Consider the following 24,013-nt stretch of genomic DNA (forward strand, 5'->3'; position numbering starts at 1 on the left):
GCCCGGCAGATTAACGACGAGGGCCGGTGTGCCGACCAGCCTGGATGTGGTTTTTAGGCCGTTTTCCACATCCCGCTAGGTGAATACCGGGCCGGTCCCCAAGTTCCGCCTCAGTTACACGACTCACAGACATTTGAAAACGTTCGCACTCTTTCCTGGCTTGCACTAGACCCAGATAGATGGGGTACACTGATTCCGTCGTGGGGGGTATGGGGTGGCGGCAGGAAGGGCATCCGGTCACCCCTCTCCATCAACCATGCCAAATCCGTTGTAGCCATGCCGACCCTGCGAAAACTGCTGGAGAAGGCGTAAGCGAAAGAAAGAAAGAATTAGTCGACCGCAATAGTATTGCACCTCGCACTGAGGTGTTTCGGTTGGCTTACCTTGAGATTATATCGTAATATTTAACGAGGACATGCTGAATCACTTGGTAGTGCTACACAATTGTCATAAAACCATTCACAGTGCGACGTCCCCTTCTTAGGCACCACCACTGTAATACCACCGAGTGTTTCCGATAAAGGCCACGAAGGTCAAGAGTAATAATAACGTGCTCGGGTAGTACCACTGTACAGCTCCAACCATTAGCAGACATCAGCAACAGCTAAGAGACTAATACAATACCTTAAGTCAGGATGGATTTTATTGTACTTCATTTAGATTTGTATTGTAATACACACAAGTAAATACGGCACCAAATGACGAACAGAAATCCGAAACGCATAGTACTATTTCGCTGTAAACAATAAAAACATTGAATTAACAGTCCTTTGTACCCTGTTGCAGCAATAAGAAAGTAGCTTCGGTTTCGTCACGGTCACGCACCAAAAACAAGACAAAAAAAGGTCATTATGGCTCACAGTGCCAAGGAGGTTATTGCAGTATCTTGGATGGGCAGCTGGCCGATGTGGCCGAGCGGTTCTAGGCACTTCAGTCCGGAACGACGTGGCTGCCTCGGGCATGAACGTGTGTGATGTCCTTAGGTTAGATAAGTTTAAATAGTTCTAAGTTAGGGGGGGTTGATGAACTGAGATGTTAAGTCCCATAGTGCTCAGAACCATTTGAACCAACTTTTTATGAAAACTGACTGCTTTGCCCAAAACGAAAATGAGTATGTCTTAGAGCCATTTGAACCATTTGGATAGGCATATCACAGTGACTAGCACTACCTATTAAAGCAACTAGTGCCACAAGAACGACACGACTGTGAGGGCTCTCAAAATTACAAAAATGGGATGGCAATTCCTACATTGTCATTTCAAGCATTGAGAAGGGAACGGTGGACGATGAAGCAAACATGCAGCGACTTTGATAAAGAAACCGTTCCAACAGTCTCCAGGAGTGACTGAGGAAGACCACAGGAGACCTAATTCAGAATTGTCGGGGCTGAATTTGAATTACACTCCCCTCGAATATGGTTCAAATGGCTCTGAGGACTATGGGACTCAACTGCTGTGGTCATCAGTCCCCTAGAACTTAGAACTACTTAAACCTAACTAACCTAAGGACATCACACACATCCATGCCCGAGGCAGGATTCGAACCTGCGACTGTAGCAGTCGCACGGTTCCGGACTGAAGCGCCTAGAACCGCGAGACCACCGCGGCCGGCCCTCGAATATGGATCAATTTTCTTCGCTGAGCATTGTACGTCAAGAGGCGTTGCCTCCATAGTTAATTCGATCTTTAAAACAACAAGCAACTAAAATTATTTTTTTCCAGAAGTTTTCAAAAAGCAGCAGCAAAGCAGACGTGCCTACTTTAAGCTGGAACAAGGGGTTCCACCGAAAAATTAGAAAGAAACTTCGCAGAATAAAACTGTTCTGTGAATGTTGAAGGTAAGGATTCAAAAGCCACTTCGTACAAAAGAACCATGGATTTTCCGACATCTGGGTGTAGATAACAGGCCGGCGTTTCCCTTCATCAAAGTAAAATAAAAGAGTACAATGTTAATCGAAGAGAAATCATAACATTAAAAGAGTTAACACAGAGGCCGCGCTGGATTAGCCGAGCGGTCTGGGGCACTGCAGTCATGAACTCTGCGGCTGGTCCCGGTGGAGGTTCGAGTCCTCCCCCGGGCATGGGCGTGAGTGTTTGTCCTTAGGATATTTTAGGTTAAGTAGTGTTGAGGCCAGACGCGGCTACTTTGGCCCTCTATGGTCGCCAGAGTGTTCCGACCGCCGTCCGCGCCCGACCTGGACGTCTTCTGAAGTCGAGTTCATGATCTGGGGTGTGTCAAATCTGGTCTCTAGTGTCCGACACCTTGTCTCGCGGCTGTTCTCTCGGTCTCCACTTCTATTTCTTGTAGAATCCCGGAGTGACTTGCCTTGAATTTCCACAAGCTCAAGCGCTGGATTCCAGGACGAGTCTCAGGTAGCACCTGAAGAAGACAGTGTGGCACGCTGTTGAAATATCGTGCTAGAATGATGCGAATATCCGGCTGGATTCCCGAATATCCAAGATGTCAACAGAGCGCCGGGAAAGCATGAAGAATTACACGACATGTGTTTCATTATAATTCTCGTCCGTAACAATAGTCTCAATCGGAATTGGGAGGTGAGTTCAGACGGCCATACACTCATCGAATGTGTGATATCGGAAGTTGATTATTGCCGATGGCACAACAGCCGTTGTAAACGCGATTGTCGTCCTGTCAGTCGAAACACCGCCTTTTGTTTCGCGGTGTACCTGCTCTGGACTGTACCGGGAGAGCAGAGTGCGACGGTAATTGAGCTGGGCGGACGTTGACGTGTGCTGTGTCTGGGCAGCGCAGAGTGCGTCCGAGGGACTTCCCGTCACGCGGCCTCGTTATGAGTGCGGACTGCTAGTGGGCGGCACCCGGCCACGCAAGTCGCTGTCACCGGCTCCGCAGTTACCTGCAGTCCGGCTCGTGCTTCCAATACCTGATATCTCAACGTCTCTGTCTCTGCCACCGCTCCGTCCGCGTCATTACTTTCCAACTCGTGATGGAGGCCGAGCAAAGAACACGAAAGCGAGTAAACTGTACTCGTCAGTGTATTTCACTCAAGCGTAAAGCACTCCTCATAAGAGCGGCGTACACGCCGTCGGTATCTGCGTTATTAGAGACAGTGCTTAGTCAGACCGGACACAATTTTCCAGGTAAAGCACAATATAAGACTAGGGAACTCTGCAAACTTTTCGACCGCTGTTCCACGAGCATTCTAAAAACTTGCGATCAGTATTTGAAACTGAGACAAAATACACTGACGGAAAAAAATCGCTACACCAAGAAGGAGTTGTGCGACATAAAAGAAAGTTGGTAGGGGTGTTTCTACATATGAAAGAAATTCCTGTGTTATTCTCACGCTCCAATATCCTATTTATCCGCCGACACCAGACAAAGGACTTTAAAGTAATATGCCTACGCTATACGGAAATATACATAATGGATGTACGAGTACAGGCTGTACACACATGGTTGACGACAAGTTGACGTTTGGGTGTGATCGTGAGTCGTGCTCGGAGAGCCAAATGGTAAGGCGACCGCTCATGATAAGCGGGAAATCCAGGTTCTACCACTACTACTACTACATTTATAGTCCGCAAGCTGCCAACGGTCTGTGGCGGAGAGGGCACTTTACTTGCCACTGTCATTACCTCCTTTTCCTGTTCCAGACGCGTATGGTTCGCGGGAAGAACGACTGCCGTAAAGCTTCCGTGAACGCTTGAATCTCTCTAATTTTACATTCGTGATATCCTCGGGAGGTATAAGTAGGGGTAAGCAATATAGTCGATACCTCATCCAGAAACGCACCCTCTCGAAACCTGGACAGCAAGCTACACCGCGATGCAGAGTGCCGCTCTTGCAGAGGCTGCCACTTGAGTTTGCTAAACATCTCCGTAACGCTATCACGCTTACCAAATAACCCTGTGACGAAACGCGCCGCTCTTCTTTGGACCTTCTCTATCTCCTCTGTCAACCCGACCTGGTACGCATCCCACACTGATGAGCAATACTCAGGTATAGGTCGAACGAGTGTTTTGTAAGCCACCTCCTTTGTTGATGGACTACATTTTCTAACGACTCTCCCAATGAATCTCAACCTGGCACTTTTTTCTCCTGCTTCAAGAGAACCAAAGTATGATTCTCCTCTGCGTGAAAAACAAATATAGATTATAGTATTGGAATAGGTGGACAGAAAAGTGCTGGAAATCTTGGGGAGAACAAAAATCAGCTGCCGAAACACTTTGATTAATGACGGAAATAAATCCACATATCTTCCTTCTGTAAAAGCACACTTACATATGTGTGGGGCGCACGTCGATGTATTAGTTGAGATTTTCCTTTCTAGGAGTAGATTTGGAATAAGTCATCATACAGCGTATGACAGAACTTATAGATTTCACTACTTTTTCGCGCCTCATTCAGTAATCAATATACACGTATGAATAGTTTCAGCAAGAAGTTGTCATCAGTGTCTTCAGTTAGCTACATCTACTGCAATTACTAAGAACGTAGAACTGACATGATTTACATTATATTGGCATCACAAGACTGTAGGAAATCCATACACCTCTGTGTCACGTATTTTATATATTGTACGTATCATTCGAAGGATAAACACATTAGCAAGGTGTACAAAAACTAGTCATGAAGGTTTATCTGTACTTCCAGAAACAGTTCCTATAGTTGGTAAGTATTCTCACTTTTCTCACAACGGTGATGTAATTTGTGGAACAACGTTCGCTGTTAACAAAATGTTGCCTCGGTGAATATACAATTTTTTCATTGTTACCTCGGTGTTTCATAACAGATACACTTCTTCAATTACACTGCATAGTGAAAGCTCGGCTATAAGCAGCGCTGCATTTGAGTCCATTTCATGACTGGTTCTAGACCCTTCCCTGGTGCTGGCCAATGACGGCCTGATGCCCTTAGAGCGTAACTTGCTAAATCAATTATTCCCGTGAATGCTGCACTGTCTCGGCTCATTTGCAGCTCTACCCTCACCCCCTTTTCCATCTCTCCCGTTCTCTTTATGTAAAACCTGGTAAGATCCGTATTATGCTGCTGCTATTATATATTGCTAAGCGTGGAAGAGCGGATAATCTTCCCTAAACGTTGACATATTCCATAAAAAAAATTATCTCTTATTTGTCTAAAATTCACTTCTACGTATTACAAATTAACTTGTAAACGTTGGAATTACTTTTGGGGAATCCGATAGTTTCGTAGTATGAGCACTGCTGGAAGTACTGAGATTACGGACCCTTGGTCTTGCGGTTTATTTTTCTCTTTTGTAAGTCTGAATAATTTAGTTCGTATAGAATAGTCACATTTAGGAAAGGGAAAAAAAATAACTCTTTTGGCTTTTAAAAAGGATTATGAGTTCTGAAAAGAGGATAAACAATGGCAATAACGTAGTGGTTAAAAACAGCTGTGAGCACTATGGGACTTAACATCTGAGGTCATCAGTCCCCTAGAACTTAGAACTACTTAAACCTAACTAACCTTTGGACATCACACACATCCATGCCCGAGGCATGATTCCAACCTGCGACCGTAGCGGTAGGAAACAGAAACATTAGTATGGTTCAGAACCTTTGCTTTTGTGCCTCTCATCAGAAAGTAAGATGATAACTGTCACAATTATCTTCCGTCTAGATAACCACCAAAGCGAAATTGCCGCGCTTGGTAGCAGCACAGTCTGAGGTGCCTTGACGGAGGCGCCTTGACGGAGGTTCGTGTCCTCCCTCGGGCATGGGTTTGTGTGTTCTCCTCAGCGTAAGTTAGTTTAAGTTAAGTGGTGTGTAAGCTTAGAGACGGATAACCTCAGCAATTTGGTCCCATAGGACTTACCACAAATTTCCAAATTTTCCAAAGCAAAATTATGAAACAATGTTCAGTAGAAGAAATGTCGAACTGTGTCAATAGTAACCAAAGCAGAATATTCATTTACTTTCTGTCCCGGTTGCTGCCTGGTCGCAGCTCCAGTTGCTCAAATTGTTAAAAATAAGAACAAAAATTACAGAATGCCTCAGAAGCTTACCAGAAGCTTATCAGAGCTCGAACAGAAAGGTTTAGGTGTTCGTTTTTCCCGCTCGCTGTTCGGGAGTGGAATAGTAGAGAGATAGTATGATTGTGGTTCGATGAACCCTCTGCCAAGCACTTAAATGTGAATTGCAGAGTAGTCATGTAGATGCATGTCATGTAGATGTAGATTTTTAATTTGTTGCAATATAAAAGGAAGTGTCTTGAGTTATTTGTTAACGAGGACTCAAAAAGAATTGCATAGTGCATGAATGGAGAGTTTCGGATTCGAGTTTCTAAGAGACTTGTTTAACAGTTCAAACTTGTGCTACTCTTCGTAGATCATTGCCGACAAACGAATCCATTCACTTAACAGGTGTGCCAACTGAAACATTTGGGGCGGACAGCGGGGTGCCTTTATGGCTTTATTACTTCCGCTATCGGCCTGAAACACTGTTTTCTTAATAGGCAATAGTCTTTCGAAACAGCAATAAAACGTGAAGTGTAACAGGAACTACTACGTAACAACCGATGCCGTTGTCTATCATTGCCGAACGTACAGAAACAAAAATAAAATGTGAAAGAAATATAGTCTTCACTTCATACCAGAGATTAGCAGCTGGTAGACAACTCCACTGATGATGCCGTATCGTTCGCTTAATCACTACATAGCAGTCTGCAGTAACTAAGGACGTCGTCAGAATATATGACTACACCGACGTACAGATTGGGACATAGTCTCGAGCATCACCAAGTAAGGGAGAAAAGAAAAGCAGGATGGTAAGATCTTCAAGTAGAGGCACAATGTTAGTTTCTCAGTTCAATAAAGCAATCAGTTAATGATTAGAGAATTGTAACTATCAGAAAAGCGCTAAACTACAGACTGGAGCCGAGCGACCGCTACGGTTGCAGGTTCGAATCCTGCCTCGGGCAGGGATGTGTATGATGTTCTTAGGTTAGTTAGGTATAATTAGTTCTAAGTTCTAGGCGACTGATGACCTCAGAAGTTAAGTCGCATAGTGCTCAAGGCCATTTGAACCATTTTTGAAAAGCGCTAAATGGCTGAGTTGTAATTGTTGCAGATAGTGTTTTCCGCCAATTTTGCTCACAGAGAGTCGTTCTCGTACCCTGTCTGCAACAGATCTTTTATACACGTGTTGATCCGATAGTCAGCCCACCAGAATAGATATACAAATGTTCCTTCAATACGTGGCATATTATTGAACAAACTTTCAGAGATGTCCAGGAATCTTTACAGTGGAGCTCATTGCAGAGCATCTAGAGGCGGAACGAAGATGCCTATAAAACATGAGTTAAATTTACCCTTTTTAGACTTTTCTGAATATATGCGTGTATGATTTTACACGAAGATAGTTACCTAAATTTTTAAATTCTTGGACATAAGAAGTCATCAGTTATGATCATAATGGCGTTATTAGCCCGCTCTACTTCTATTCCTTACGATTTAGCAACTACACCTGAATAACGCATAAATGTTTGATGTATATCCTCTTCATCATCAGTAGTTGCTGCCAACTGAAATTCATTGCTCTATAAAGGCTATTTCATCACTTCTCAGTTTCTCGCTATTTACATATACGTGTCTTTATTGCTCCTACTGGTATCATTACTTTACCGCTGGTAGCTTTGTTGGTAGAAATTCTACATTTGGATTTTCTAAACATAAAATTTAAGGAATGGAAGAGGTTACTTTATCAATGTATTCCACATCAAGTATTCTTTGAAACTCACCGTTTATTTGAGGAAAGATAATAGAATATGTGAGCTCGCCTATTCTTACGTCTGCTCAGTTCAGCGGTAACCTTGGAAAAGAGGCGCGTCCACATATTGTGTTACATTTTCCAAGATAAACGGTGAGTACATGGAGCGGACAAAATTACTTCAGTAACCTGGACAATGCCTTCAAAATCATGTTAAGAAAGTTATGACAAAGAATTTCTGGTAGCCACAGCAGAAATAGCAGGGATAAAATTATGGCACTAGATGTAGTGATTATGACAGGACAGCAGAAGTAGGAGACTTTGGATCCATTATTTAAAGTAAAATCTGATGTAATGATAATAGATAGTGCATTGTTGATGTCATAGCCGAGCTTTTATTTGGCCATCAAATGGTTCAAATGGCTCTGAGCACTTTGGGACTTAACATCTGAGGTCATCAGTCCACGAGACTCAGAACTACTTAAACCTAACTGACCTAAGGGTATTACACACATGCATGTCCGAGGCAGGATTCTAACCTTCGACCGTAGCAGCTGCGCGGTTACGGAGTTAAGTAACTAGAACCGATCGGTCACAGCGGCCGGTTATTAGGCCATCAGTCGAGTCTTTTCTTACCCCTAGGAATCCAGCAAAGAACCTCTTTAGTCCATGCACCATACTATTCACTCGCACAGTCACATGAATCTTCCACCTCCATTTCATTTTCATTAGAGTAATATTTACAGTTCCCATACCAATCTGTTCCAACGGTTTGTTTGTTTTCCTTTCTGCTCTGGTAATTATGAACAGGACGTTTCGAAGGCAATAGAGAGGTACTGTTGGAAAATGAGCTGTGAGGGCGGATCGAGAGCCGTCCTTGGACAACTCAGTCGGTAGAGCACTTGCTCGCGAAGGACGAAAGTCCCAGGTTTGAGTCCCTTGCCGGCAAGGTTCAAATGGCTCTGAGCACAATGGGACTTAACATCTATGGTCATCAGTCCCCTAGAACTTAGAACTACTTAAACCTAACTAACCTAAGGACATCACACAACACCCAGTCATCACGAAGCAGAGAAAATCCCTGACCTCGCCGGGAATCGAACCCGGGAACCTTGCCGGCAAGGTAGCTTAGCGTGTTCGGTCAGAGAGCTGGTTGGCCTCTCTAATAAATAAAAAAAAAAAAAACTGAGTGAAAAGATCAACAACGAACTTGAACGGATGTCATGTGACATCCGCAACGACCAAACACAACGACCAACACGAAAAAATAAAATAAAAAGGTCCCAGTCCGAGACAATATTTTAATCTGCGAGGAAGTTTCAAATCAACGTACACTCCTCTAAAGAGCGAAAAATCTTTCAGGCTACCGAAACGGATATCACAATTGCTGGTTGAGCAACCCTGACGTCTTGAACGGTTTTCACATAAAAATTTTAAGTTTCCCTTGCAGAAGTCAAAACTGGTAGAACATAGCCCTAACCATTTGCACTTTTCTTTTCACACACACCGGATACTTAGTATTGAAAACTCTCGCGTATTTTACCGAAAGCTACGCATTTTTTTGTGCTTTTCGCCTTTTCTGAAACACGCTAAGGTGAGGTGCAGGCCTCCAGCCGTGCGCTACCGGCCGTACGTTAACCCCTTGAGACGCGAGGAAAACCCAGCAGCCGATGAGACGATCACGTTTCAGGCGCTGGCGCTCTCGTTTTTCCCGTTCGGAATCCTTCCCCCCCGCGCTCGTTAGAGGAGCAGCCGTGGAGAACGCTTGCTCTGCAGCCTGCGGCGGAGACCTTCCTCGCCTCTTCACTGTCTCAGCCGCGCCCTGGGGCTTTGTGTCGCGCCCGAGGGTTCCGAGGAATACGGCCAACAAGACCGTGAGTGATTCCTCCTGTAAAGCGACCTCGATGGACGTGAAACTCTCCCCCCATTAGCCCGTGAACAGCCACTGAACAGCGTGCATTCGAACCAACTGGTCACGAAGTTACCAGAACACTTAGTTCGAGACTCTTGTTACACTCGCCGTACGACACAATACTTCGGGTTTCAGCCTCACGTAATTATCTCTGGCATTACAAATTCCGCTAAGGCCTATGGAATGATCTTCAGTTTCTCGACTCGCACTGACCAGTAGGTAGCTAGCCTAAGTGTGAATATTGTTTTTGCAACTTAACAGCAACGCATAAATGCATATTTTATCCTCACTCGGCATTTCTGTCACACTACAGCTGGCTACGCATCATGGGTACCATGAAGCGTGACAATTTTATCCACAGTAATATGATCCCGCAGGTAAATCATTTATTGTTTTCAGTCAATTAATTAGTTATTATTTCCTATAGTCTGCCTAGCTTTTAGTGTACACTCCAGCATGAAAAATGTTTCTGGTAGCACCAGTTAGAATAGTTGCATGAACTTGTTTCTGCTCGTAAGTGTCTAACATCCATGGATGTTTACAAAGACTGCAAAATAACAGAACGAAATATATTTTTCTACCACTCAATAGTTTTATTGGAAGTACCGAGCTAGATGGTGCAGTGACTAGCACACTGAACTCGCATTCTTGTGGATGGCGGTTCACATCCTCGACCGGCCATCCAGCTGATTTCCCTAAATCGCTCCAGGCAATGCCCGAATGGTTCCTTTCAAAGGGCACGATCGATTTCCTTCCGCACTCTTGAACCATTCCCAGCTTGTGCTCTATCTGTAATGACCTCGAAGTTGACGAGCCGTTAAAACGTTAATCTTACTTCCTTCCTTCCTCCCTTCTTCAAAGCGGCTCCTTGCCGCGATGAATTAGCATTCAAGGATGCCCACGTAGTGTGCTGTTGTTTTCAAGAATTGAAAGAGCATGATATACAGTGGAAAGTAATCAGTTTCATAGTAACTTTATTTCTTTTCGGCTTGGCACAATGACAGATACGAAGATGTGACTGCGTAAGTGGAACAGCGATTTTGGATTTCACAACCACTGTAACCTGAAACAATGAATTTCAATGAAACATGATTCCCAGAACTATCTAGATAGGATAGCTGGTGTTGTCCCCAGTCATTTAGCCCTTACTTCAGCAGTTTTTCTCATTTTTATGTTGAGAGATGCTGGTAATGCGAGGCATTATAAGCACCACCATAAACCACAAATTGGTCCTACATGCTCTTACGCTGTCAGGTATTTCATATGTATAACGAATCTTATCTTCCTCGCTGTTGATCGCCATTAATACACATACAATTAGGATAGTAAAAAAAAATGTTTGGTCTATCCATAATCTGAGAACTAAACGAACATGAGCTTCAATTACCGACTTTTGCAGTTAGGTTGATGACCATGTGAAGTTATCGCGGTGACTCATTCTGGACTAACATCAACGACTTATTGTCGCTTCAAAAAAGTTTAGTCATAATAGAAACGCTATTATGAGCAGGAAGCAAAAAATGTAATGCTAGTAGGATTGAAATGTATACGAAATTTTGGTGCCGAGTTTCAGAAATTTCTGCGTAATGTGGTATCTAAGAACTTCAGGAGTAAAAACATCTTGCGTCAAGTGTATATAAGCTTTTAAGACGAAAAATTAATGCTTAAACAAATTTATGGACAAACTCTGCGCAAAAGCAGAAACTACAACACGTAAATACTACGTGGAAAAGTATGACTACGTTAGGATGGCGAGGTCAAGGGATTATTCTTTCTGTTAATAGCAGGTTGAAGCACCTCGACGCTTTCTGTCTATTGATGGGAACCGAGCATTTTTGGTGAAAGCGCCTTTGGATTTGCGAAAGCTGACAACGAGCTGTACTTAACGAGAGTGGAAAGGCGTCAGCATGATGGCACAGTCACGCTATGTGCTGTTGGAGCCACCGCCCTGTAATGAAGGCTTTGTGTGAACCGAGGAAAGGAAAATCCAAGGGTGCAGCCCCACGGACGGAGAAGAGCCCGTTAGTCATCCAACTACAAATTGTGATAAGCGCCGGCAGGATTTTTGTTCACGAAATGATTTTTTACAACTTTGCATAGCTGTCCTTTTCATCAATCTGCTGACTGTTTGTTCTAGGGTATCAATATGATAAAATGTTAGCTCGACAGGTCAAATATTCAATAATAATATGTTATGCAAGAGGACAACAGTGATGTTTTGTGGTTTCCTGTTCAGGAAATGTAATTACCTTTGTTGACTACATAACAATACGTAACACAAAAGAGTAAAATTAATAATAAAAAATATTGTTACACTTTTTAATCAACGGTAATATGTACGTCTGGTGTCATCAGACTAGGGAGACGAATTCAAGTTTGACAGGTTTGCATCAACACTTTCAGCAAAGTGCTGTGTGAAACATATACAATTTTAAACAAACTGTGTAAATTAGAATTGTGGCGCTCAACAAGACGGTGATCTTGCAGATCTTGTATCTACTAAATGTGCTAAGAAAATATTAATTGGCGATATTAGAAAGATAATGTGTATTTTCTGTTTATTACTATTCAAACTTTATCTTAAACATTTCGAGTAATTCGATCATTCTCAAATGAGCAGCATTAGTTGCATGCTTCATATCTTTATATAGCTGTAAACTAGCTCTCAATACGTATCCTGATGGCTTAAGAACTGAAAAACTTTTGCCTCACAGATTTCCTCTTATACATATTGTTAAGAACTATCGACCCGTCCGTTAAATAGTGTAAGTGAGGGAATCTACTTCTTAAATTAAACTCAGTTTCCAGAAGGTGATTAGCTTACTTTTCTGTAGCTGAGAATACTGTAAATCATCCGTCTCCCCGTTGGTTCTCCAAATAGGAATAAATTGAAAACATCGTCTAAGAAACGAGGAGTGTAAGATTTGTGGAGGTTGTCGAAAAAAACATTTTGAATCAGTGGAGGAAGGAAGGTTAGAATTCAACATTCCGTCGATGTTAATGTCATTATAGTCAAGATATCACCCATCCGCAGAAAGACGGATAAAACATAGGCAATGAACAACTTGCGGAACCTTTCTGACATTCGCTTGCAATGGTTTGGAAAAGTACTGGCCATATAACATAAAAAGCCTAACAGAGCCTTGAATTCCGCTCCTCCTTAACACATATAGTGATTTAAACATTGTTCGAGCTAACTTGCCCAGAGGTCTCAAGACTCTGCTTCTGACGTCTGCCAAGGAAAGGCTGAGGGGGCATTAACTGAATGATTCGAGGATATTTTCTCACCGAAGTGCTTTCTTAGACAACATAGCACAGTGATTAGTTACTCCATGCGTTCCGGAAAAAAAAGTTTCCAACGGGAATTCGTTCCAAATTCGAAACCAATTTTTTAAAAACTTTCTGTGCCTGCCTTATTGAGGAACAAAAGCTCACTGCGATTTTTTTTTTTTTTTTTCAGCCGACGGTTTGCCGATTACTAGTGAAGTAGGGACATAGGCCGGTAGGGACGGTGTCGAGTTCGGGGTTCTTCTCATTTAACAGCGTGACTTAAGAGTTTCAGGACTCCCCCGGACCTCGCTAAGGTTTCACAGCTGGACCACGAATCCCCCCCTCCTGATGTCGGACACGTGATTAGGCTGTCTGGGACGGCACAGGAATGCGCCGGCTCGCAGTCACACAGGGGACAAGGTGTTTCGGAAACGCCTTCCCGCTACCCGCCTCACTCCTTTGTCTCAGGCGCACAAAACGGCTATCCTGAGCATGTCGCAGGTGGGTACGACCGCGCTTACAACCGACCGTAACACGTAAATGCCCTTTCGCAGACAGAACCTTGCGTATCAAGAACAACTTCTCTTTAAACAAGCACATGCGCTGGCACTTCACATTTCGTCCCAGGCTAAGAGCATTGCGCAACAAGAGTGGCGAATTGTCAGAAGAGATTACATGTTCCAGGCTTCATGAAGCGACGATTCTGCTGCGGTACGGGTAACAGTCGCACCGCAGTGTGCTAGTGAAATGGCGAGGCAACTGGAAACGTACTCCACAGTTGAAGCACGCGTGGGACATCACTATTATTGTGAACAAAACACCTAAATTGCACACATATTCGCCGTCAAATTTTGGCAGTATATGTACCAAATGCAGTGGCGCGTCAAGTCGTTGCGAAATACTGTCCACAATCTGGTCAAGATCGCAAAGACGTGAGAGATGCTGATCGGTAAGAAATGAAGATCTTGCACCATATGACCTGCACCTTTTTGGCAATCCACGCTGAAAGGACATCTAGGGGAAAGAGATGTTCAACGATGAGTTCACACAACGGTTCTTGAATGGCTCGGTAAACAAGAAGCGGATTTCTATCGTCGAGGAATTCGATAACTTTCCCATTATGGTAGGCAACGGGTACTGCTCCCATATTTTAGAAGCCTTGTACGTAACGCACAGGTGCCGTACTGCATCCTCTTGCCTCTGATTTACACTCGCGCGCAGCTTTAATTCAATAGGCTGTGAGGCGGCTCAGCTCGGTGCGGTCCCCAGCTGGTGGAGCCGCCAGCTGCACACAGAGAACGCCCGCGGTCCCCGACCGCCCACAACGCCGGCCGTAATTAAAACTGCCCATCCTGGCATTACGGCACTTGTCGGCGCCTGCACTCCCTAAAGTGTCCCGCGCACAGATTACCTCCGGCGACTTTGCCCATTAATTAGTTCTCAATGTCTGACCGGCGACTTTTTACTGGTCCTTTTACGTCTTCCACGGAGCGGTCGCCAATGAAATTTGAGAGCGCTTAATTTAGTTGACGGATCGTATAGAGCCGATGACCGGCCAGGTGGAACACCTGGCCAATTCTCGACGACGGTTTAACGACTACGGGCAACGCTGAGGACTAGGTAGCTCTCCAGAAGATTATTCGTATCAGTACTGTTTATAAAAATCCTCAGCGACATTTCATGTTGTTTCAGTATCTGTATTGAAGAGCCTACATCCCTAACATGTCACTGGACACTCATGTATAGAGTCATGGGTGTTTCTGAAATTATGGGTAGATACTGTATATATGTAGCAGTGAAGCAACTCGGTATACTGGCTGAACAAATGTGATTCATTCTTATTAATGAGTTTGTAGACGGCTAATTAGCACAATACAAATTCTCTGAGAGCTGCCACAAGCAAATGCAAACAAATAGTTTTGTTTGCTGTGAAGTAACTTTTTCTGCAGCCATTCAAGATACTGCTTTATTTTCCGTACGATGCGAGTTATTGCAGTTAACTATAGTAGTGCTTCTTTAAATATTTATTTATTGTTTTTGTTCGGAACGTAGTTTCAAAAAGGTACTAGGTCGTTAGCTTCATCTCAACTTGACATGATGAAGCAAAAATATTGATTATGGTGCTGACTAATTAAGCGAGAATTACCTTGATTGAAACTCAAAATCAGGACGACCAGGTGTTTCACAAATGCACTGCATTACACAATATTTCGGCTGGCGTCGATGTTTGGGATTTTAATTCCAGTTTTAGATGTTTAAGATTAATATGCAATCACTGCAATGCAATCGTTACAGCTCTTCTAGAATTACTAGCAATAAAATACACAGGACGCAATTCTAAATCATAAAGTACGGTTATTACTGGTTTCCAGATACTGATTTAGTACGGAAGAGATTGATTAACATAAAATTCACAGGCGAAAAACACACAAATTGTTCTGCTATTGGACAAATTTATTTGTAAAGAGACTATGTCAAAATAAACCATCATCCAAATGAGTGTAAATAAATAACACAACAGACTGACTGTCTACAGTTTCTTATCTAGACGTCTGCTACTTCAACAATAACAAATACCGAGAAGCTGCACATTTACGACCTTGAAAAATTAATGCATCCGAAAGATTATTTTAAAATTTAAGTAGACGACGTCATATATTAGTACATGGTGAGACGTGAGGAAATGTACATACTTCGAGGGGTGACAATATTAGTGATTCTGAACAAAAAGCGTCATATAAGCATATGTCTTGTTCTTAACAGCTTCCGAATAAACTAACGAAAACAATGGGGAACAGGACAGGTGATGTTAAATAAAACATTGTGATCTAATGTTTCGTTTAATTCTTCACATAAGATGTTCAAAAGTCCACCTTCAATTTCAATGCATTTTGCAGCTGTTGTAGACAACTGCTGTGTTGCTGATCTGAGCTCATTTTTGGGATCCTTTACTCTATCACACGAGTGTAAAAGACGTGTGCTTCACCATGTGCAAGTGAATTGCTCAGTAGCATTGTAGGTAAAAACAACACTACTTAGCCTAATGTTGCTTTGGTTGTATTCGCATGTGGGCAGTGGTGAAGGACGCCCGTGTTTTTCAAACAGCAACACTAAAATTCAGCGGTTTCTGAAAGAAGGGTGGTGAGTAGTACTCATAGCGCGCAACTCGACTTCACACTTCACGCCTTCGTAGTGTGTTAAGTGTCACCGTTGTCAATTTGTGCTCCTTCAAGACGTGCAAACAAACATTTTGATTTAAAAGGGGAGGTAATTGCCACCGTCCATCAAATAGGATAATGACCTTTTTTTTCTTTTCTGATGTAAGAGATGCAGCAGAAAGTTTCAGGCATCAGAACAGGAGAGTATAATTAAAGAAATTGCTTAATGGTATAATGACCCTCGAGGAGAACGCTCTACGAATGTCAGACATATAAAAAAACCAGAAACCTGGTTTCCTCGATGCAGTTGCTGCTATCTTTTTGACCCACCGCTCTCTAATTACAGCTTTCTTTCTGTTTCTCCGCGTCAGTTGGATTTTAAAGCACACGCGTTAATAATTTAGTTTTGCTCCCAGCGAGTTCACTGTTTTACGTGTTTTCTGTGCCGCCAAACACCTAACACACAAGCCACTAAAGCTCATCGCTTTACGTTATTTTTAGCTCTTTAGCAAAAATAAAAATTTGGTGGAGTTTTCCACATGAATCTTGGTAGAGCTCGCTCTCTCATTACTACCTGTACATGCTATTTCTTCCGTAGGAAAACTTCCCAAAAATTTATGGTGCATAAAAACAGCGCAAGATCACGCCGATTTTACTGTCTTTGGTTTCTACCATTACTTGGAAACGATAAATTAACGAAAATTCTCTTCGGTTATCGATTAATGACCACATGTGTTCATTAGCTTACTCTAAAGCCCCAGGTTCAATCCTGACCAGCTGATGTTCGTACCAGTCTTCGCAGTGACGATAGCTTCAATTTCACCTATAGATAACAAGAAGTATGCAATAATTTACCCGTCGCCCCTATTCCATGTAATCCCATACGCATTCAATGTCTCGGTACCGCAACTTTTCAATAGCTAGATTCAAATTTCATTGCCGCCGTTTCCGTCAACTTCTTCATAGGATGCACATTGTAGAGACCACCTTTCTGATATCGTGGAGAACAAGTGAACACAGATCTTTGTTTCTTTCAGTGCACCAGACTACAAGGGAGTACTGCAATCCTTTTACAAAGACTTGTAAATTTGGTCTTTTGTTGCCAACCTGCATGATGGCTTTGTTGTCATGCGAAACAAAGATCCACTCTTGCGCAGGTATACGCATCTAATACCAGAATGCTACAAAAGACTGCACAAAACTGTTCTACAACATTCTAATTTACACACACACACATATATATATATACAAAAAAAATACAAAAGTTCACAAAATCTCCGGCAGATGGCGTTTCATCTGATCAGAATAGCAATAATTAGTATAACAAAGTAAGACAAAGCAAAGATGATGTTCTTTACAGGAAATGCTCAATAATTCCACCATCATTCCTCAACAGTAGCTGTAGTCGAGGAATGTTGTGAACAGCACTGTAAAGCATGTTCGGAGTTGTGGTGAGGCACTGGTGTCGTATGCTGTCTTTCAGCATCCCTAGAGATGTCGGTCGATCACGATACACTTGTGACTTCAGGTAACCCCGAAGCCAATAATCGCACGGACTGAGGTCTGGGGACCTGCGAGGCCAAGCATGACGAAAGTGGCGGCTGAGCACACGAACATCACCAAGTGACGCGGTCAAGAGATCTCCCACGCGTCTGGCAATTTTTTTTTTTTGGTTCTAATAAAACCCAATGTCATTCCAAGTATGTGTGTCAATTTTTACCTCTCTGTCTACAGTATTCCGTGGTTTATTAAGTTTTCAAAATTATACTGACTTTTTGATCACCCGGTATATATATATATATATATATATATATATATATATATATATATATATATATGTGTGTGTGTGTGTGTGTGTGTGTGTGTGTGTGAAACAATATATATGGTGAAAGATAAAGGCCAATAAATAATACACGTACATATCGTCGTGTTATTGGATACAACCCTCAATTCTCGGGAATAAATTTATACTAAATATAAATATTTTATAGTGGCATTACTGCAAAAACATGATACGCCATGACCTCTACAAATAACCCTGTTTTCATCATGCGCAAAGCTGAGAAATACGTTTGATGGTAAGAAAGTAATCTTCCTTACACACCGTTCTGCAAATGATACAGCGAACCATGAAGAAATCAATATACCTGCTTCACTCTAAGCATTTCGAATTTCACGCCGTCATTATTAAATAAATAATGTTATTAGGAGTACAGTAACATTTGATTTGCAGCAGTGAAGAACGTGTTTAGCAGCATGAAAGCGGCGGCAGTAAAGTTATATGTCGTCTTGACATCCACCAACTAGTTTATGGCAAACACAGAATTACTGTTCTTTAGAACATAACATCATGCAGAACAAAACGTATAAATATTGAGTAATTAGTAATGGAGTAAGTTTTACGCTGTTAAACAATTCACTAATGCCATTTAGTACATCTGATGGCGCGATGCTCCGAAAGTTCTTTGTTATATTTTATACCGTATCCTAATGACAAAATTAGTAGTATGGGGATCTCTGGTATGTTTTTTTCCGCGTTGTAAAGTATGTTAAGCAGTGGATCATATATTTTTAGGAATTCATGTACAGGGGTACTATAAAAGTTTTCATTTTTTTTTTTTTCGAGAGGTGGTAGTGTGGACGAAAAGTAGGCCAAAAGCATACGCAGTAAAACAATAAACATGGGCTCTAAAATGCTTGTCTTAAGGGCTATATGCACTTGTTCATCTTCACTACTGTGAAACATATCTCTTGTGCTACAAACGCTTTACTGTTACGAAGTACCTACAGAATTCAGTAAAGGAGTGAGAACACTATTATTCCGTTACTGTGAAACAGCAGAGATTCTAATCTAATCTGCTTGTTATTACATACGAGCTGTAAATCCTAGACATCGCTAGAGGAGGTGCTCAATATAGTGCCCAATCACAGTAAGGTCGGAAAAGACTGCGGATTGTACCCCGACCTCGGGATATTTTTCAGCATACAAGACGCGGGCTCGGAGGTTGCTTCATTTGCCAGCCAGAACAGAAGGTCACCTCTGTCATTTCCCCGTGTGGGTAATATTCTTGCGTTACATGGGCAATTAAAAAGACAAATCTACAATGTCGAAGCATGTCAAAAACTTTATAAACATTGGTTTCATTAAAAATGATGTATGCACTGTTTTTACTGGGATCTGTGATTTTGTTTACAGTAACAACAAGAAAGATTAAGGAACGGCAAACCTACGTTTCTAGCATTTGTAGACTTAGAGAAAGCTTCTGACAATGTTGACTGGAATACTCTCTTTCAAATTCTAAAGGTGGTGGGGGTAAAATACAGGGTGCGAAAGGCTATTTACAATTTGTACAGAAAGCAGATGGCACTTATAAGAGTCGAGGGGCATAAAAGGGAAGCAGTGGTTGGGAAGGGAGTGAGACAGGGTTGTAGCCTCTCCCCGATGTTATTCAATCTGTATATTGAGCAAGCAGTAAAGGAAACAAAACAAATATTCGGAGTAGGTATTAAAATCCATGGAGAAGAAATAAAAACTTCGAGGTTCACCGATGACATTGTAATTCTATCAGAGACAGCAAAGGACTTGACATAGCAGTTGAACGGAATGGACAGTGTCTTGAAAGGAGGAAATAAGATGAACATCAACAAAAGCAAAACGAGGATAATGGAATTTAGTCGAATTAAGTCGGGTGATGCTATGGGAATTAGATTAGGAAATGAGACACTTCAACTAGTAAAGTAGTTTTGCTATTTGGGGAGCAAAATAACTGATGACGGTCGAAGTAGAGAAGATATAAATTGTAGACTGGCAATGGCAAGGAAAGAGTTTCTGAAGAAGAGAAATTTATTAACATCGAGTATTGATTTAAATGTCAGGAAGTCGTTTCTGAAAGTATTTGTTTGGAGTGTAGCCATGTATGGAAGTGAAACATGGACGATAAATAGTTTGAACAAGAAGAGAATAGAAGCTTTCGAAATGTGGTGCTACGGAAGATTGCTGAAGATTAGATGGGTAGACCACATAACTAATGATGAAGTATTGAACAGAATTGGAGAGAAGAGAAATTTGTGGCACAACTTGACTAGAAGAAGGGATCGGTTGGTAGGACATGTTCTGAGGCATCAAGGGATCACAAATTTAGCATTGGAGGACAGCGTGGAGGGTAAAAATCGTAGAGGGAGACCAAGAGATGAATACACTAAGCAGATTCAGAAGAATGTGGGTTGCAGTAAGTACTGGTAGATGAAGAAACTTGCACAGGATGGGGTAGCAAGGAGAGCTGCATCAAACCAGTCTCAGGACTGAAGAGAACAACAACAACAACAGATGTTTGCTGCATGCTGCATCCCTGAACAATAACAAAGAACTGTGTTATTATTGTTTATTGCACTCCGTGGAGTAGGTCGTTCGTATCTGCAAAGAGTCTACAGTAGAAGAGGTGTACTTCACAGTAGTGAAATGAACAAGTGCTTATAGCTCTTGAGGTATTCATTTTAGAGCCCATGTTTAGTGGACTTTGTTTACTTGATTTGGTCCATACTAACAACCCTCAAAATATGGAATACTTTCGTGACACCTCTTATAAAGAGCTGGTAAATAAATTGACAGAACACATCTTGAACAAAGCTGGAATTATACAATTACTGCTGGTAAACCAGAGCCAACAATTCATTTGGAGTGGTATCGCCAGTGAAAGCCTGCAGAGCAATGTCGGTCTGTACAGCTGTAGCATTGCCCATTCTTCTTTCTTTTGAAAGTAAGTGTTGGGCAGAGTGCCGCAGGGATGTCAGCGGCGAACGACGCAGCGGGAGCCGCATTCTCCGCGTGGCCAGTGATCGCTCGTTCTGACATCACATCCTGTTTGCCGCAAGCCGCTGTGCTCGGCCAGCGGGACGAAGCGGCGCGCGGTCACAGTGTGCTCAAACACGGCCGCGTTACCTTCTGTTCTGGCAGCAAGCGCGAAGGTACAAACCGTCAGTGCAGCTGGAATTTTGCAGCTGTATTAACACTGCACCGCGTGAAGGGTGTGCTGTATGTTTTCCTGTACAAGCATTAAGATGTTTCCCGTCGTTGACTACCGTGCAGGCGCGTAAAGGCGAGAATAGAGACGTCTCTACTACCCTGCATTTAATGCTACGTCACGCTTATCGAATTCTGTGTGAATGCGTAGACCTTATTATTTTGTTACCGTCTCGGAGTCTCGCAAGAGAGTATTGACGTTTTTAATCGGTGTGTATCAAGAGTAAGAGTCTTTTCAATTCTCACAAACATTCTTACATGATCTAAGGAAAAGCGTGCTTAACTAGAGTGCTGCCGGCCGTGGTGCCCAAGCGGTTCTAGGCGCTACACTCTGGAACTGCGCGACCGCTACGGTCGCAGGTTCCACACCTGCCTCGGGCATAGATGTTTGTGATGTCCTTAAGTTAGTTAGGTTTAAGAAGTCCTAACAAGGGAACCTCCCCATCGCACCCCACTCAGATTTAGTTGTAAGTTGGCATAGTGGACAGGCCTTGAAAAACTGAATAAAGATCAATCGAGAAAACAGGAAAAAGTTGTTTGGAACTATGAAAGAATAAGCAAAATATACAAACTGAGTAGTCCATGTGCACTATAGGGAATATCAAGGAGAGCGTAAGCGCATTACCGCATTGGTCCCGTGGTTAGCGTCAGTAGCTATAGAGCGAGAAGTTCTTGGTTCAAGTCTTCCCTAGAGTGAAAAATTTACTTTCGCTAAGTTATGATCTGTCCGTTCGTTCATTGACGTCACTGTTCACTGTAATAAGTTTAGTATCTGTGTTATGCGACCGCCCAGCAAAACCGTGCCAATAGTAGACGAAAGGACGTGCCTCTCCAATGGGAACCGAAAACATTTGATCGCAAGGTCATAGGTCAACCGATTCCTCCACAGAAAAACACGTCTGATATATTCTATACGACACTACTGACGGCATGTGCGTCACATGACAGGAATTTGTTGTCGACCCACCTAACTTGTACACTTGTCGAATGGGTAAAAAGATTCTTCTACCTTGCCCGATTTCGGTTTTCTTGTGGATGTGATAATCACTCCCAAAAAACTGATGAAAACATAATAGTTTGTCACATAAACTGAAAATTAAAAAAATCAAACTTTTCACTCGAGGGAAGACTTGAACCAAGGACCTTTCGTTCCACAGCTGCTCACACTAACCACGGGACTATGACGCTCCGGTGCTTCTTTTTCCTTGATGTTGCCTGTCTTGCGCATGGACTACTCAGTTTATACATTTTGCTCATTTTTTCATAGTTCCACATACCTCAGGATATGCTCCTGAAATGGTCTTACGGGAAAATCGCCACTTCATCGCTAAGAGATGCTGCGTCCCGTTACGGCGCCAACTATAACACAGAGTTTAAACTCACTTAAATCTTGATAACCTGCCATAGTAGAAGCAGTAACCGATGTGACAACTGCGCCAGACACTTGTCTTATGCACGTGTTGCCGACCGCAGTGCCTTATTCCGCCTGTTTACGTATCTCTGTACTTAAATACTCATGCCTATACCATTTTGTTTGGCGCTGCATGTACGTAGGCTGTAGATACGTGGTTGACGACATATGGAGGTTTGTACCTGGCCGTGGTGCGCGCCCGGATAGCCTAATGGCAAGGCGTCCGCTCGCGACTAGCGCGAAATCCAGGTTCGAGCCCCGTTTCACCACAAATGTTCATTGTCGTCATTCTATAATAGAGCTGATGGTTGTCCATATTTGCAATTGCGAATGCATTTCACGTAATAACGAACCGGTCTAACTAAAGTGGTTGTCTAGGAAAAGGGGGCGTCAAATGGTTCAAATGGCTCGGAGTCCCCTAGAACTTCATCTATATCTACATATTACTCCGCATTTCACATTTAAGTATTTGGCAGAGGGTTCATCGAACCACAATCATACCATTCCACTCCCGAACAGCGCGCGGAAAAAGCGAACACCTAAACCTTTCTGTTCGAGCTCTGATTTCTCTTATTTTATTTTGATGATCATTCCTACTTATGTAAGTTTGGCTCAACAAAATATTTTCCCATTCGGAAGAGAAAGTTGGTGACTGAAATTTCGTAAATAGATCTCGCCGCGACGAAAAACGTCTTTGCTTTAATGACTTCCATCCCAACTCGTGTATCATATCTGCCACACTCTCTCCCCTATTACGTGATAATACAAAACGAGCCGCCCTTTTTTTGCACCCTTTCGATGTCTTCCGTTAATCCCACCTGGTAAGGATCCCACACCGCGCAACTGCGAATACATTTCACGTAATACCGAACTGGTCTAACTAACGTGGTTGTCTAGGAAAAGGAGTGTTATGCGGCGTCAAACTAGAACTACTTAAACCGAACTAACCTAGGGATATCACGCAGATCATGGCCGAGGCAAGATTGGAACCTGCGACCGTAGCGGTGGCGCGGTTCCAGACTGAAGCGAATAGAACCACTCGGCCACTCTGGCCGGCTTTGCGGCGTCAAAGACGTTTTCAGGTCATCAGTGCAGGGAGAGCTAACGCCAGTGTTCCTCGTGTGTGTATGCAGGAGGCGCGCGGCTCCGGGTACTTCGAGCTGCAGGTGCTGGAGATGTCGAACCCGCGGTCGCGGCTGCTGGACGGCGGCTGCTGCGGCGGCGCGGGCGACGCGTCGCAGTGCCCGCGGCCGTGCAGCACGCTGTTCCGCGTCTGCCTCAAGGAGTACCAGAGCAGCGTCACCGCCACCGGCTCCTGCTCCTTCGGCAACGCCTCCTCCGCCGTGCTCGGCGGCAGCTCCTTCACGCTCGCCGACCCCGACTCGGGCGCCGACACCATCGTCCTGCCCTTCACCTTCCGCTGGACGGTGAGTACCGCTGCGCCACACACCTGCCGCAGTCCCCAGAGGGCCCCTCCACACGCTCGATGTTTATTACACAATTACGAATGTCGTGCAATAGTACTGAGCG

General features: G+C 43.2%; 1 protein-coding gene across 1 annotated transcript in view; it reads left to right on the top strand.

Moving 5' to 3' along the window:
• Nucleotides 1-24,013, top strand: part of LOC126266832 (protein jagged-1b) — a 521,463-nt gene that overhangs the window by 78,782 nt on the left and 418,668 nt on the right. The window contains exon 2 of the mRNA XM_049971392.1: nt 23,617-23,910. Within this exon, the coding sequence (XP_049827349.1) occupies nt 23,617-23,910 (294 nt within the window). The remainder of the gene's footprint in view (nt 1-23,616; nt 23,911-24,013) is intronic.

The sequence above is a fragment of the Schistocerca gregaria genome, chromosome 4 (genome assembly GCF_023897955.1).
Source record: "Schistocerca gregaria isolate iqSchGreg1 chromosome 4, iqSchGreg1.2, whole genome shotgun sequence".
NCBI lineage: Eukaryota > Metazoa > Arthropoda > Insecta > Orthoptera > Acrididae > Schistocerca > Schistocerca gregaria.